Source organism: Leptidea sinapis, chromosome 1 (assembly GCF_905404315.1).
Source record: "Leptidea sinapis chromosome 1, ilLepSina1.1, whole genome shotgun sequence".
Lineage (NCBI taxonomy): Eukaryota > Metazoa > Arthropoda > Insecta > Lepidoptera > Pieridae > Leptidea > Leptidea sinapis.
Genome location: NC_066265.1, coordinates 24,679,957 through 24,698,404, shown reverse-complemented (window position 1 = coordinate 24,698,404; position 18,448 = coordinate 24,679,957). Strand labels below are relative to the sequence as shown.

The window sequence follows — 18,448 nt, the reverse complement described above, 5'->3', positions numbered from 1 at the left end:
CAATAAATAGATAAAACAGAGATTACCAAGACGTAAAATTAATCAGCTACAGAGATGCCAAAAGCAGGATATGGACTAAAAGAATAATATTATATATAATATTTTTGTTACTGAAGTCTGCTTAAGTATATAATAATTATTTGTATACTTAGATAAATAATAATTTATAACAATGGTGTTAAGAAATACTTACATCGATATGATCTTCACAATAAAAAAAATTCGATGTTTTTCAAACAGTGTGATTTCTTTCCAGCTGGTTAACACAGCGGCTCCAAATAGTAGTTTAAACTCGCTAGTTTGTTTCGGTTTGAGACACGCCGTAGCTAGTGATATTAGTGTGTTAATGAGACTTAATATCTTATGTCTACAAGTGTGGTCACTTTGATACATACATGAGCTGGAAGTTAAGGTGTTGGATCCGAGGCCGGAATAGGCGAGGAAATTTAAGATTAGTGGTCACTATTTTATCTTTGGCCCGATTTGGCACGGATCTTAGAGAATTAATTAATTCCTTAAGTATAAAATTATCAAATACAGTCCATTTAAATAAATATTTTTATCGAATTACCAGTGCTAGTTGTAATACACAACAATGCATGAGGTGTTAAGTTGGAGCAATACCGATTATATTACAATCTTGGTTCTTCTAGAATCCTGAGCGGTACTGCATTGTATTTGGTAGAGCTAACCATTAAGTCTCGTCACTTATTCTCATAAAAAATTTACCACCTAAAAATATTCTGTAATTTAAGGTTATAAAGCTTCCGTACAGAAGTGAAAACTTTTCCTTCGTTGCAATTTTGCCAGATATTGAACAAGATGTAGTAGAGCTCGCTCAAAGTATAGAAATGCTAAATTTGAAATCGGATATCATTGACAACTTACACCAACAGCACGTGAATGTTTCGATACCGAAAATTGATACGACTACTACAACAGATTTAAAAGAAATTTTAAGAAAGGTAAGATATAATTTTCTATTAAGAATCCACAATTACATTATTATAATGGTTAAAAACAACTATTATTTGCCGAAGATAAGAAAGTACAAGAGTAATAGTTTTTGTGTTCTAGAAGTGTGATTTAATATTAAAAAGAGCTCTAGAGCATTCGCACGTTGGTTGAGGTTCAACTATAAGTAACACATAATTAGGCACAGATTTGTACTCATATGTCTCTTGTCGTTTAAAGGCCTACCGTGAGTCTATTCGATTTTCAATACCTTTGAAAGCCTTAACAATACTAATTTGCTGATTAAAAAATGATTTCTCTATCTATACCTGAATCGAAATAGATATGATTATGTCAAAGCGATGTATTTCAACCATGCCCACACACTACGACGGAATTACGGGATTCATCACCAAATGCCATCGGCAACCTTCTAACAGAGTTCCACGGCAATAGTTGTATTTCTGATACATCAATTATTTTATTTTTATTATATTACATTCAAAATTAAACATTTCATTTTAAAAAATGAAAAGCAAATGAATATAAAACAATTTAAGGATTAATAATGAGAGAATCTAGAGTGCTCCATTTTGCAAATTTCGTTAATGGTCTTCCATTTATTTTATTACAAAATATAGCCCAGTTCCAGTTCCTTAAAGTATTCCTTAAAGCTTCATCTTATCGAAATGATCGTATTTTTACAGAATGGGGTTACAGATATATTTAATACTAATTCTACTGGTTTGTCCGGCATACTGCAATACCCAGAATACTTGTATGTTTCGACAGCAATTCAAAAGGCAAAAATAATAGTAAATGAATTAGGCTCTGAAGCAGCGGCGGCAAATGGTATGAATTCAGTTTTAATATTTTTTTTTCTAGATTATGCTATGCTTAAAACTGAGATGTTTCTCTTGAATTTTCACCGAGCCTAATACGCCGATTTCACCGAGCTTAATACTCACAATGGTCGGTAACATTTTTAATGCTGGCCACTTAACGCCTCTCAAACAAAAACACTTCCTCTTATAGGATCACTTATATGTTAAAATGTCCTATCTGTCCTTTTAAGCTCTTTTTCAGAAGCCCGTTGAAAAATCAAGATGTGATTCCATATTGAATACTCTCTCAGGTCTCTTGAATCTTTCAAAATCAGACAAGCTTCTAAAGCAACTCAACCAAAAGATAAAGAAATTATTAAATAAGGCTTATATTCATTTAACACAAACAAATCAAATTGAAAATCGGTATTTGTTGCTATATTACACATTTACTGACAACCTTATCAAAACAAGCAACGATGTGCATCTGTCCGTTGCGTGCTCGAGAATTCTTATTTTAACTTTGACTTGAATTTTGACGACAGTAATCAAAACTTCAGTAAGGCGAGGTTCATCAAATGACATGCAACACTTTTTATTGTTTTCTATTTAAAGGGTTAATGTAATTAAGGCTGGATTACATCATATATTAGCTGTTATAGTTAAAGTTTAAGTCAAATTTAACGCCAACAGTAACGGTAAATTTAACATAGATTACGGAATGTGTTGCATCACCGTATTTCTTGGCATAGTTAAAATTCAAGATAAAAAGTAACATAATATCATATAACAAGATCCCAATGCTGATTTGATGCTGCTTGATTCTGCAGATATGTGTTTTTTCGGTAAAACTAATTATAAAATTAACGTTGAGGGAGTATGCAATTTTTTTGCGATAGGTTGCCTATACAAAAATGGCCACAATTACCTTTAATTCATCTAAGTCTTATTAATTTTCTGATATAAATTGCAATTCTTGCAATTTTTAAAAATTTTGACGTCATTTTAAGGGAAATTATGTAAAGTATTGAGAACATAATATGGTTTCCAGTTCTCAGTCAGCCGCAACATTAGGTTTCCCAGGTGTAAACAGGTATACCTATTATTGTAGATTATTTACAGTCACCAGTTTTTTTATTATTTAAAAACCAAATTGTAGTTCTATATTTACTTTTTACGATAAACCATGGTTGCCAGTTAAAAAATTCCCATTCAAAATTAGTTTTATCAAAAAACACATACCAGCAGAATTGAGCATTGGGATCTTAGGCTATCAAGTTGATGAAAACTAGCCTTAAAATTATTGTGGTAAATTTTGTTGAGACTGACCGCGATGCCTTACTTGCTGCTATCTTTTTATTCAATTTTAATCCTAGCCGACATTTTTTCCGAAAAACATTACATTGCCGAGTTTAACAGCTCAGCCTTATTCAATTCCCACAACATAAAGTGTTCAGCGCGTCTAAAGAAGTTTTATTTCAATAACGTTCATCTATTGTTCTTGTTCTTTTTATTTCATCAGTATGAAACCCTCGTAGATCTCGTCGCCAGTTCCACACTTATGTAGCTTTTTTATCATACTATAATTCTGTTTTTTAGGTATTCTTTTGTAGTTGAGTGTCGTCATGGCGTTGTTTTATTACCGTGACGTTTTATAATGTAGTTATGATTTTTTTTGATTAAAGTTTTTACTTTTAATGGTATTTTACTATGCAGTTTCCTAAGGATTGCCTACCAAAAACTCTAACAATTTCCTATTACTTATTTACTTTCTCATATATTATAACTTTATACTAACAGCTATTCGGGTTGGTACGACTGCAGTATTAGGGCCCCCTAAAATATTTGACGCCGATCGACCATTTGTTTACTACATTCTGTTCAAAAACACACCAATCTTCGCGGGAATATTCGCTGGGTCCAGTTAAATTTTCGTTGTTAAATTTTTAAAATAAATTATAACTTTTGAGAAAAATAAATTTTGTTTTAATTTTAAACAAATGTTGATCATTATGCCACTTTTCAAGAAGTGAGATGAACCGTCTATGTTATAATACACACACTTGTGGTGTTTAAGAAATCCTGTACTTTATCTTGGAGACGTATATTGGTATCTAGTAGTAAGAACAAATAAATATTGATTTTCAGGAAAAAAGCGTTTAAAAAAAGTAAAAAAAAGATTATAAATGTATCTACCCAATTACAAAAGTTTGGACACCTCTGCCTGCAGCCATTTTTCCCCGCCCACACACTCATTTCATTCATGTACCATGCGAAGGCGATCGCGCGGCGGGCGGGCGGCGGCAAAAACGAAAGTTTTTTATAAACATCGCCCGCCTTATTCGTTTGAGACGCAGCGCCGCGCAGCTGGCGCCATTGGACCGAGGCCAGGGCGATGACCTTAGATTACTAATAGAATAAATAAGTCAGGGGCTCTTAAGATTTTTGCAAACATTTAATATAAAATGTTCTTTTCAATGTATCATTAAATCTAAGTATAATACACTATATATATACACTAAAAATAAAATAAATAAAAAGTGTGTGTGTCAGCTCCGACGCACGACTGGAGTTTACTCCTCAAGAACGATTGTCTTTGGACAGGTACTTAACAAAATCATGTCCAATGGAGTCGGTTACAAACACACCAGGGGCGTGCATTGGTTTTCCAGCAAGGTAGGCATGAAGATGAAACTAGTTGTAGTTGGGCTTAGTTTGACAGCACTAGGTAAAAGATCAAAATATTGAAGTTGTTTGTGTTACGCGTATAGTTTCGGGACCATTAATTGGTCAACCTAATATTTAAATTTTTATCACTCTAGGTAGGTACAAGTACCTAATAATATGAAATTATGTTGTTAAAAATTTAGGTATTGCACAGCACAATTTTATTTTAATTAATTATTCATCGTATATTTTCTCTAAAATTCCTATTGTAGCTCCATAACAGATAAGCGTAGTTTTTTTTTAATGATTTTGTTATTAAAATTAACTATGATATAGATATTTTCATTTTTACCGCCCTCTAGCGGTAAAGACACAAATTGAAATCACTGTGTAAATTTTCCATGCATTTATGATGTTGCATAAATTTAACATCGATTTCAAGATCACTAATAATATTATAATGACCTGATATTGTATTGTGTACTTTCATATTTCTTAAGTCACCAGAAGGGGCAGTAGCTATCTCTCATCCATGATCCAATGTGAACTCTAATAATTATTGTAATAATATGTATTTGAAATATTTGTTCAAAACAACTTTAATCTCAATCCATATAATTTTCAAACTTATAAACTCTAAATACAAATTACACAGTACAATCGGTCTGCTTATCATTCAAAACTAATAAATTTTTCTACATATTGTAAGTAGGTTTAATATTTAGCAGGTAATAATGATATTAATTCGCTTACCCCTGTTTTTGCGGTGTTCTTCGTGTTGTTACTTGAAGGTATTGTAAAGTAATAGCGATCGAACAAAATTTTCACCATCACAGATATCTCAAGTAATATTAATTTGTATCTGCCTATTTGCCTATATTGAATGCACGCCCCTGAAACAGACATACAGCAGAGGCTAATAAAAGCGTATTAATTAAAAAAGATCGACATCATATGTAAAGGTAAATAAACGCATTAATGAAAATTCTTAAAGAATATATATATTTTTATTTTTATTACATTTTTTACGACTATACTAATATATCAAATATTTTACATTTAAGTAAATCTTACATGATAACATAATTATAATTATATTATCGAATCATTAATTATCGTAACTGAAACTACAAAAATAGTTAATAGAAAATAAATCATAATAACTTTAAAAAAATTATAGATATTAAAAAATAAAATAATAGGTTAGGTTAAAAATTGTTTATTTGGCGTGGAATGCGATATGTATACTCTCCATGTTAAATTAAACATTTTATTATGTGCATAGCTCATATAAATTTGTATGAACTATATTGAATAATTCAATGTTTAATAAATAAATATATAGCACACATCTTTATTTTATATTCAAAACATGTCATAGTGTTGTAATGTATGAATTGTAACTTACTTAGTACCTACGTGCTTATCAGATTTTCCGGCACTATTATTTACACCACATTCTTCCATAATTTATAGAATTTTCACTTAACTTTATGAAAGTTTAATAATAAATCAATTTCAATAATTTATATAATATTATACTTCAAAATACAAAACAGTGAAAGGTGCGCGAGAAATGATGCGCACCAAAAACGTTACTATGAGATTTGATGAGTAGATTTTATTATCCATATTGTTCTCATACAGGGCGCCTTTTATGAAAATCGATTCTTAAAGAGTAAACTCCAAAAATCAGGCAATGAACTTCATATCCGTGTTAATTATCATATAGGGTTTTTTAACATAGTGTATATAGATAGTTTATACTTCATAGTGATTTTAATGATTACATTTTAATTATTTTTGCAGCTGCTGTAATATCTACCAGATCTGCAATGATTGTCTCAAGAATATCGAAATTTGAAGCAAATCACCCTTTTCTTTACTATATTATGTTCCAAGGGACTCCCATATTTGCTGGACTATACACAGGCTAGATACCTACTACCTTATCAAGATTTATTAAATTAAATTATTAAGTAAAGTATTCTTAAAGTAAAGTATTGTTAAAGTATTCTCATCTCATCTTTCATCAATTCCATTTTCCTTTTCTGCATGATTTATGTATTGTTTCACTTTTTTTTAAGAGATTCACTTTCCGCTAAGAAACTTTGACACATAAGCTATACAGTTGAGGTTGAAATATTACCTCATGGTACGAATGAATGAATGAACTAAAACAGTTTGCGAATTCCGACTTGATTTGACGTCAATCTAAATTCGATCGCTCCAATGACGACGTATGAAATTGCAAAGTAGTTCATTTTAGATCGTCAAGTGAATCGCAATAATAGTTCATTGTGGGCTTTATTTGTGTCTCCATCCATAAGTAAACTAATATAACATATTTACTCTGTTTTTGTAGAAGTTTGAGCTTGAAATAATACAATACGTATCTAACCTACTAATTTATAGTAATTTTATTAATCGTCAGAACACACAACAAGAGTAATTTTTCCACAGGAGTCACTGTTTTTCGAGAAATTTTCTATCACTCCCAACCAAATAATGGATCAAATCTTCAAATTAATCTATCTTCCGTGATGTTACCGTTACGTTAATAAACTTAACGAGAGACCCTAACAAGATTATATCTGTAAAGTAGAGCTCGATCGCGTGGTAAGCAACCAGTAACCAAGATCGTTACCAAGATAGGCAAATCATACAAGAAAAAGTGCTTGTACTGTAGCTGGATAATGTTACGCCGAATTTTCGCGAGAGTTAAGGAATTCGATAGTGTTACAAATATTAAAATTATAGTCTACTATACTTTAAATTCCATAGACATTGTTTCTCTCTAATCTACCTCCTGACAACTTAATCTAGTCTTTGCTCAGTAAGTTGTCAGTCGATTACTAACGTGTTTAATGCAAACGATCAGCAAGCCAGTTGATCTTCAACAGTTGACCGGAGTGGTCGCCTTAAAATACATATCAGTTCTCTGTTCCAAGTATTAAGTGAAGTCATTATAATATATTTTAATAAAGTGCTTATTGCAAAGAAATCGTTTTAATAGACGACCTAAAAATAGGTACTTACCGCCGTAAAGATACCTTGACCTTGACATACCTAGCGGATTTTGTAAACAATTTGTTCGAGAACATTTGAGATTTATTCTTATTTGTACAAATAGAAGCACCCTTGGTTCGATGATTCATTCAGTGAACTGTATTCAACTGAACGAAGATAGTGAACATTCAGGTTTATTTATGATCGGTATAACTGATATTGGGGTACCAAGGTATTGAAAGGAGTATGTTACCGAGTTACTGACTGCTGCAACGTAGAATAAATTATTTGGATAATTATACCACCAGCTCCTGAAAAGTAACAAAAATGTTATGCATATGCGAAATTATTATATTGGTCACAATTACCACCAATTTCAAAAGGTTCTAGAAAATATTTATGTACATGAATTATTTATTTATTAGTAATCAAGCGCGATACAGTTATTATAAAAACAATAATATAAAACATAATTCTTAAGGCTACAATAGATTACTCATATTGCTTTACAATAGTTTTATAAGAAGCTGTATTACAAAACAACTGCCTCGTTTGTTTGTTTTCTCTGTGTATGTTTAGTACACACATGTCAATTGAGTACGGCACTGCTTTAGACTAGTGTAATTTAATAATGCACTGGTGCAATTTTTTAATAATTCATATATGTTAATTAAATTCAAATGTATGGAAAAATACAGCATCATAAAATTATAATCGTTTTAGAATACGAAGACCTAAGATTTCCTAACTGAGTATAATATTGTGAGTTTTACAATTATTAATTTTATAGAGCAAGAGCCCGTGGACTCCAGACCTACGTCATTTTATAAAAGCTGAAAGTTTGTCAGCGCATGTTCCCAACACAGGTAAGAACGATGGTACATTATGGAGTTTGTTTTGCAGTGGCTTTGGCAGGTAAACGGCACTAAAGGTAAAATGTGTGTGTAAAATACCGATATAAGTAGATTAAAGAATAAAGTGCGAGTTTTCGGTATTACCAGCAGAATGTTACTGTTCAAAATCACGTTATTCATTGCCAGACACCATCGTGGTAACCCCTTGCCAGACACCCTTTATGTTTATGAAACAATACCTATACCTATAAAAATACCTAGGCTGTAGTATTTTTACAATAATCATTACAGAATAATTTTAAAATAAACTTAAACAACTTATTGTTTATCGATTTCAACTGCCTTAACAGAAAGCTAATTATCGATGGAAGATGTCTTTACCCTACACCGTACGAAGACCGACCTTGCCTTTGAATAGCGCCGCCTGTGACCGTCGAAGAGATACCGCCGACAAGTGTACTACGATCAATACTTCAATCAGGTCACAGACCAATATTGACGTACACAATGACAACTTCAAACACACTTTGACAGATGACGTTCGCCATCAGTTCGGCCAAAATACAAAGAATAGAATATAATATTTCAGGCCATATTACTTTAATATTCTAATTCTCCGACATATATATTATTAGTTATAAGTCTTAATTTCTAAATTACAATTGAATAAAATTAATAAAAGTTACAACTGTTTATTATCCCTAAAAATAAAATAAAATAAGATAAAACAAGAATGGTTTGTTTTTTCGTTTAGATGTACCCACTATTGTGTAGAAACATATTTCGAAAGTGATATATAATATCATAATACAGTCTAAGTAATTCTCTGTATGTGTTTAAACAAAGAATTCCATTAGTATGTCGTGATCATTATCCAATATATCAAGTTAGTCGGGTCACACAACTCCACTGGGAACTGAGTATTGATGATTTAATTAAGCAGTTAACTGAGCCAAAAACTCTTGTACTGTGAGTTCCAAGGCTCCGTGGTCTGCTGAGAATGTTACCCGTTACATTGGAATTTCTAATTAAGAAACTACGTCTAAGAACGAAATCTCTTTAGAGATCTTTCAGCTCTATTTAACCAAGTAGTAGTTGCTTACATTAACTATGTAATAAATTCAATTCCGAATGTTATATTTGCATGTAATTTGCATAAAACTTTTAAGAATTAATTAATATATTAACTAATAATGCTGCACCTTCTCTGTTAACGATATATATTAAATATATTGTCGACGTTTACTTTCAAATTTAACTAGATACCGCAGGAGTAGTCTGAAAGTGCGGTAACTAATACTACGCCCAAGTGGGCGTAATCATGCAAGTCTCAATAATGTGTGACGTTGACGTACTACATGTTCTGTTAAACTTTGCTAATGCGTAGTAAGACTTTGTAGAAATAATACTACAAGAAATAAGAAAGACAATGAGATCACATATTTATTTATTTATTTGGGCAACTAACAAATTGCACTCTTAACAAGCTCAAACTTAAAATATAATAATAATATGGATAAGAGTTAATTCATTTACAAGCTACCACAGCATTCATAATTTTTACTACGTTTATAAGACAGTAATTTTAACAATTTAAAAACTAAAATTTATAAATATTGTAATAAATAGTAGAATAATAAAAATGAAAAAATTGAAAAAAAGATTTCTAAGTCACGTGTGTAAATTAAGTAATTTCTTTTTATATTATATTTATTTTATTTAACTTCTTACCATGGCAATATGTTATGTTTTTAAAGTGATAACCCTCACTTCTAGATTAATACAAAAAAAAAAAAAACAGAATTTTAGAACGAGGCGGTATTCGAACGGTTAGCTCAGTTGGTTAGAGCACCGGCACGGAACGCTGGAGGTCGTGAGTTCGAATCCCGCATCGTTCATAAAATTTTGTTTTTCAAATTTTATTTGTGTTCTTATCATGGATTACGTATCAGTACGTATTTTATTAAATGTAAAATAACACGAAGCGAACTTGAAAGGTGCCACTGAGTGTCAAGATGCCACACACACAAGCACGTTATAGTTGCCGTAATAAAAAAGCTATTATTCTCAGTTAGTGCGGTATCTAGTTGGAGCGCAGCGGAGACCAATACTCAATCTAACAACTGAACATTTTAATTCTATAATAATTACTTAACTTTATTATTACGTTATTCCCACAAAATAAATTTACATTTTTTTGATACAACAATGCATATTATTAAGTATAAGCTTTTTTATGATTATATTTATAGCGTTACTAGGTGACCCAGCAAACGTTGTATTGCCCATATTAAAATCACGATACAAAAGTAACTGTTGATCGTAGATGGGTGAAAATTTGAAGTTGTATGTATTTTTTAATGCTGACTCATAATCAAACAAATTTAAAAATAAATGTCAAAAAAAATAAATTGGCTTTAACATTTAACATTCACACATAACACATCGCCTTAACATTTAAGGGGATGAAAAATAGATGTTGTCCGATTCTCAGACCTACCCAATATGCACTCAAAATTTCATGAGAATGCGTCAAGCCGTTTCGAAGGAGTTTAACTACAAACACCGCGACATGAGAATTTTATATATTAGATATACGCTAATTAGTTTTTGGCGCTTAAATGGGAGTCTTATATTTTATTATTATTATTGAATAATTAATTAATCAATGGATTAACATATATAATATGTCTTCATATTTGTATGAAATGACGCAGTTTAGGCCCAATCCTCACATTGATTTCATTTGCCGAGAACGGTTAGTATAGAATAAATTTAAGCCAAAATTAACCGCTGCAATTCACTTCCAACTTTGGAATGCTCGTAGTTAGAGAACAGACAAACTTCGATTCGGAACTATCGACTAATTTACCGCAAGACCAATCCTTACCTTAGCATAACCATTGATTGAACTTCATTGGCTGCCGTGAACTACGAACTCACCAGAAACTTTCTTGCGGCCACTTTTTCAGTTCCTAGATTATACGACAAGATTTAATTTCAGCTTTTAAATATAGAACTACAATTTTTCATTAACGGACAAGTACGGCCATCATGATTGTCATTTTATCATAATTAGCCGCATTTGATCGAAATTATAATAAATGTATCCACATGTGCCTGGAAATGGAACATGTGAAATTTTAATACAAAAGCCTCACATTTAGGATTCGTCTCCACTGCGCTCTAACTAGATATCGCAGGCGTATTCGCAAAGTGCGGCAACTATTGCTACACCCAAGTGGGCGTACTCGAGCCAGTCTTGAACAATGTGTGACGTTGACGTGCTACATGCTCTGTTAAACTTTGCTAATAATTGTAACTGAAATGCCGTGCTACGAAGTAAAACTTTGTAAAAATAATACTACAAGAAATAAGAAAAACACTGGGATCACATATCATCTGTCAGTATTGTGTATTTTATTAATTTCAAAGTAAAATAACACGAAGCGTATGTTACAATTTTGAAAGATGCCATTGAGTGTCAAGATGCCACGCACACAAGCATCTAATAGTAACCGTAATAAACAGCTATTGTTCTTAGGTAGTGCGGTATCTACATGGAGCGCAGCGAAGTCCAACCCTTAATCTAAGACATAAACACTTGATAATTATAAAACAGGTAAGTGCTCTCAAAAGTGGAAATGAGTCTAGTCCACAAGTTGACAAAGGTGAAAAATAAATATAAAGCTACTCAAAATATGAACTCGAAATACCTCTCGCAAAATGTATTTTAAGGATTTTACCATAACGTACACATTTTATCAACAAAAAAAACCATAATAAGGGCGTTAAGTTTTTTATTAATAATAATAAACTATTAATATTAAAAAGATAAACGATGGGAAGATGATTTCAAAAAGATTGCTGGACTGTCTATGTCTGCGGACAAGCGAACAATGATTAACATAAGATATAGTATATATTAGGTGAAATACAATCATTTAGTATATTAATTAAGTTGTAAAATAAGTTAAAAATGTGCCTTTATACTTTGCTTGCAATAAAGGTTTCATTCATACATTCATTATTAAAGAAATTTAGAAAAATGATTACTCACGGAAAAGAGAATTTCCAATAATAATGTCCCGACTCCCGGAATACTATTATCTCCATTATTTTTAATTTTAATTTAATGCTGAAAATAGTGCTCCATGATGCCATTACAGCACGGGCGTACCGCTGTAAAAGAGAGTGTATCACATAATTTTTTTTTTATAAATTTAAACGATAATTTTAAAATCTCAATATGTCAATAATGCTTTCATGTGGATACTTAAAACAATAAATTAATAAATAATATATATATATAATATATATATAATAAATTTCTTTGATATTTATAGTTTTTAAGTTGTTAACAAAAAACTAAACAAATTTTTTTTTTAATACCAAAAACAATTCTGTATGTGCGGTATCTATCGCCCATATTTTTAGGAGCTTAATGTTTATTTTTTCACGTTTTCCAACTTATTGGTCAGAGTAAACGTCCCTTGCGTAATAGTGATTTTCATTATTATAGCAATAAAAATAAGGGATTACTTGTAACTAATTCTAGTAGGTTTCATTAGATACATAATACTTGTATACTTTTATAATTAAGTCCCAGCCACTGTTCAGGCATTATCTATGTTAAATTTAAATGTTTTATAAAAAAATGGCTCTGTTGTAAATCCTACGACTCCACAGCTGACTGGGACTAGATTATGATTATTTTATGGCAATAAAAATAACAATATTGTATATACTTTATTAATAAGAGCGCAAAAAGAATGCTGTGAGAGTTTCTTGCGCCGCTTCTTCCCTATCAGAGCGCCATTTGTTTCCGAAGCGGTAGTAGTAATAGAAATGACATCAATAAGAATTCTAAAGGCATCAATATTGAGAAAATAAATGCCATTTATGCCTTTTTAATAGAACTTGCATCCTGTTGGTGTGTCGTCCTTTATACAATGATATTTAAAAGTATAGATAGGTTACGTAGACTATTCGACGTTCGATTTAGACGTTCGGTGTTTGAAAATGATACACTAACGCTCACATGAATAATTTAACATTTCAATAGCATACTACATTACGATTACACATCAAAGAAGGATAGTAAATGCAATTATCGCAAGCGAAAAAGAGATAACTCTAATTTGCTAATTGCTTCGCATTTGTATAGAAGAAATACATTTAATTCATCAGATATGATTTTTTACCGTACACCCTGATTTATGCCTAAATTACGATTCATTCATGAGTTCATCTAGTAAAAGCTATAAAGTAGTAAAACTGCACTGAACTTAGGTAGATAATGTGTCATTGATTTTATATAAAAAATATTTAATATTTTTTATAAGATTTAGCCACATTGATGATATCAATTATTTATACATAAAATAATAAAAAACATACAGACACCAAAACAAAACCGAAAGGTTCTTAGGCTCTCAAAAAGATTTAAGATTACAATTATTATTTTGTGTATCTTATATTATTTATGAATGTCTTTTTTTGAGGGTTTATTACAATAAGGTAATGGGAGGAGAAGAAAATGACCCATTGATTCTTCTGCAGTTAGCAAGGGATATACTGAAAGGGACAGTGTTACTGAAAAGACTCCTACGTAAACAAATAGCACTCACTGTCTACATCCGCTACCTACCCTAAAATTTGTTTTAGTAGTGTGATAGTTCAGCTACCTATATAGGCACTTGTTTATAAAAAATTATTACATTTCGTATTACATTCACTGCAACAACGACTTTTTTACATCATTTCCTAAAATATTCTACCTCGATCATCCCGCAACAGACAGCATCAATATTTGGTCATTTCTGTACGTTAATCTATGATCGGCTTGGCGGCGATCGGCATTGTCATGGCGACATATTTATTTTGTTAGATAAATATTGAAATCAAATAAAATGTTTAATTCATGATTTCTGACCTGTGGTATGTAATTCTATGATTTTTTTCTTTCGTAATTAGTGCATCTTCCCATAACACAAGACGGCATTTTAATGTTGTACCAATATCAAATTGTAAGCAATTCTGTCAACAACAAACGCGTGTGTACCGTTTTCGTATCGAGAGAGCGACTACGACCAAAGTAACCAATTGACTCAATTTAGGCGATTGATTTTCGGCGCGCTAGTGACATATCTACCTCTTTTAATAATATAATATCATTGCCTTTATATTAATGTTTGTTTAAAGTATATCATATAGTTAAGAAGCTCATGGAAATCAGTAATGAGTTGACCTGATTTTATTTAATATAAAATTGACGTCAAACTAAAGAAGAGGTTATCAAGTCCATCTACGTCAGGACTCTGACGTTTTAGGACTGATTTACGGATGGTGACAAGATACTAAAGCAAATGTAATCAATCAAATTAAAAGTGGTTTTAATGAATATGTGTGGTGTATTATCTTACTTATTTGTTGATGAAGTAGAAGGTGGGGATCGGACTCCAAAAAATATTAGGAAAATGGTTGACCCTAAAGGCCATCCCTACGACTTCCCGCAAAAAATATATCGGAATCCATCAATTTGATGTAATGTCAATTAAGTTCATATTGACATTTCTTTTTTTATTTTTATAATTCAATTTTATAAAACGTATCAATGAATGAATTTGCAAAGTTTTAATGCACATAGCAATATAATGTTTTCACGTGTTTGACGACAATTGACATAGTTTTTATCTTTTCTTGAAAATATTGTGAGTATAAATTTGATTCGATACAGAATTATAGAAATTTTTTGAGAAGTTTTATTTTATTTTTCTGTTTTTGTTATCTCTCGAATAAATTTATCGATTTAAACCAAACGTATATACGTTTTTATATTTTATAAAAGACTCAGAAAATGAATTTGATCAGATATTAAATTTTAACTTTTGACTAACAAAAGTAATAAAACACTATTTTGTGATTTTTCAAACGGAAAACTTTTGAATGAATGAACCGATTTTCACTCAGTTGGCGGCATTCAACGCAGTTTTTTGAGCCTCATAAAGAATCATTGAGTTTTAATTGAACGAACTAGGAATTCCGAAATAATATTTTTTCGGTTTTCTTTCGTCAACGATAACTCACGAACGCATCAACCGATTTTGATGGCACCGGCTTAATGATCAGCTGATTATTTTTTAGTAGTAAAGCCGTTTAAAAGTTATTCCAAAAAAATTAATTGATTTTCGTAGTTATTTTTGAGATTTCTTTAAATCTACCAGTCCGAATCGGTCCGAATTGTACTCAACATCTAAGTTTCTCATCTCATATCAGTCTGAAGACCTCTCTACAATGATCGGTCTTGCGCTTTCCTCATCCAACGTATGCCGGAGAATAGATCATTGATCCATTCTGTGGGGGGGGGCTACCAACGCGTCTTCCGGTATGTGGTAGGGTTCGTCCGTCGAATTGTTTGCCCTGCTCGCTGCCATCTCAGTTTCGCAATAATTTGGGCTATGTCGATGACTATGGTTCTCCTACGGATCTCCTCATGTCTGATTCGATCTCGCAAAGAAACTCTGCCTATACCTGGCGTTTGTAGCCCAATCTAAGTTATCCATCATCATGGCATGTCATCTTACATTTCATGGGGTCTGATCTTCGGGGCTAATTTGCCCTCTTGATCAAGTTTCTACTGCTGGGTATATAGATGCCCAAATCGTCGGGTGGGGAACGGATACTCCTTTTGGGGTTTTCTTCTTCTTAAACCGGGAGTCTCCTTTGAAGTCATTTTCTTCTTTAATTAGTGGGAGAGTGGATGCTCCCCTATGAGGTCATCGTAAGGTGAGCGCCGTCTTGCGGGCGGTGTCTTGGTCGAGTGAACTTGGAGGTTCTTATCTATCCGTCCTCTGATAACTGATAATATACAGGGTTACTGGTAACTAACGTAAATGTTCTAAGAATCACAGATATTAATTTTTGAGGGGAAGTAATTGGTTGTTTGGGAATGGATCATGGTTGTAAATAGGTTACTTAATTCAAATGATTATGTAAAGAATGATTCCACGCTCATTATCATCATTTATACGCTCAATTTAAAAAAAAATGCATTCAATCATTAAACTACAAACCTGTTTTCACAACGCAAAAGTTTAAATCCCGCCGGCTCATGTCCTTCCCATTAGCGTGCTTTACACATATATGTACGTGCGTCAAGTTAAATGACATACTCGATCATGCTCCTTGTTCAGTTGCTTTAGTTGCAAACTAGCTGTAATCCGCGACTTCGTTCGCATTGACCAGTGTTTCCATATAAGTTAATGTTCCAATGTTGCCATTACATGCATATTACGAAATACAGGTAATCTCTTCCTATAACGCGGTAGTGTTCGAGTGGTTCCGAGCTATAGAGGTCTTTTCGCTTTTTGCCGACCTCGTAATTCATAATAATAATAATAATCACAACTCGTAATAAGTATCTCCAATCGTTTTTAAAAACACAAATTTAATTAAATAGTTTAATTTTCTAATCACACCAATGACACACGCACAAAGGTATGCGAAACTAATTATGCAGTGTACAAATCATTATAAATTTGACAGTACAGAAATGTGTATGTGGGAAATCGCGGTATATGGCGAGTTGTCCAAGTTATACGGAATTGGATTGAAATCGCTTAATACGAAGACGCGTTATAAGGATACCGCGTTATAGGATTGATAACAAAATTATTAAAAATAAGAATAATTAATTTCAATGATTACAAAGACTTGCTTTTTCGGGATTATATATTAAGCTATGACTGTCACATTAAAGTGGCTTTCTATTGACAACAAAATTTTCAGAATCGGTTAAGTAGATCCAGAAATTAGCCCCTACTACCTAATCTCAGACACTTTACGTATTTATAATATTACTAGCTGACCCGACAGACGTTGTTCTGTTCATAATAAAAAAAAAACTCTTGCGGATGGAATTTTGATAAATCCGTTCTTAGCACACCTCTACTCGATGAAAAGAATATTTCTACCAAAGTTCAAGTCTTTAGCTCTAGTGGTTTCAGAGATATCGTGATGAGTGATGAGATTGAACTTCGGAAATGGATTGTCTTGATTCATACCACAAACTTTCAAGGAAGCCTTAAGATTTGAATGGTCAGGGCGAATGCGAGACGGATGCAAAATGTTCATTAAGTAGTTGCTGCAGATCTGAAGAATTGCTATTATCATTGCTGCATTGATCTCTTGACATCGATCAAGTTATTTGTCCACATTGCCCATGAAGTATAATTGTAAAAATTAAAGCTGTGCATCTTCGAGAGGTTGCAGTGATCCAATACGATGGTGAATCTGTCCTTATATCTACAATATCAAAAGCAAAACCTGTATTACTGATTTATAAACACTTTTTTTAGAATTAGCATACACAATACATAGGAATAAGTATAGTACGTATGTTATTCTTTTACTGTATTGTGTGTAAGTATGTAAATAAATAAATACCTTGAATGTCGGATTAAATCCTCGTTCTTAAATGTCTGCCCCAAATGAGGTCATTTGGAAACAAACATTGTATTTTTGAGTGTTTTCTAGAACATGGCAGCATAATTCTTGCATTTCTCCGCAGAATACTCGCAAACAACGTCCATCGGCCCAATGCGAAAGCTAGTATGCAAGCAGTATTACAGTACAGTATAAATACTGCAATCGTATCGAAACGCTTTTTGATTCAAATCAGGACTTCATAAACTTCTTCTTGTGCGTCGAAAATTATCTATAGGTTGTTGATCTCTGAGGTTTTACTGGATGATTTCGTATTGCCAGCCGATCCGTTTTACGGGCTGCTACGCTTTGCTCTTGTGATTCATAGCACGAAGACGATCCATACAAACGCGGTTCTTTTCACCTGCAATTTCTTGTTCTTCTTCAGTCCTTTCATTCGCAATATTTCGAATCCTAGTTGCATTATGTCTTTGTCGGGAATAATTTGATCGTCTTGGTCGTGACATTGTTAATGATAATATCAGCACAATAAGCTAATAGAAACTCGAAACAAACACACCAACCGGTCAACTTGAATAACATGACGTGCACGGTCAGTTGTATTTTATAACTCATGTAGCGTGAAACTAACAAAAAACTTTATTGAATTCTTTCTATTCTCGAGATGTCATCAAAATGTCAATCCATACAAAA

The 18,448-nt window shown here is 32.2% G+C and overlaps 1 protein-coding gene across 1 annotated transcript; it reads left to right on the top strand.

The window, feature by feature from the left end:
• Positions 1-790: 790 nt before the first annotated feature.
• On the top strand, positions 791-6,403 carry LOC126969882 (antichymotrypsin-2-like). The gene is made up of 3 exons (XM_050815476.1): positions 791-965; positions 1,662-1,806; positions 6,255-6,403. Exons 1-3 carry the CDS (start codon positions 852-854, stop codon positions 6,380-6,382), a joined length of 387 nt encoding a protein of 128 aa, XP_050671433.1. The 5' UTR covers positions 791-851; the 3' UTR covers positions 6,383-6,403.
• Positions 6,404-18,448: the final 12,045 nt, after the last annotated feature.

Coding starts and splice junctions, on each gene's coding strand:
- LOC126969882 (XM_050815476.1), top strand. CDS start 852: ATGCTAAATTTGAAATCGGATATCATTGACAACTTACACCAACAGCAC. Junction 966..1,661: donor TAAAAGAAATTTTAAGAAAG/GTAAGATATAAT, acceptor GTATTTTTACAG/AATGGGGTTACAGATATATT. Junction 1,807..6,254: donor TGAAGCAGCGGCGGCAAATG/GTATGAATTCAG, acceptor TTATTTTTGCAG/CTGCTGTAATATCTACCAGA.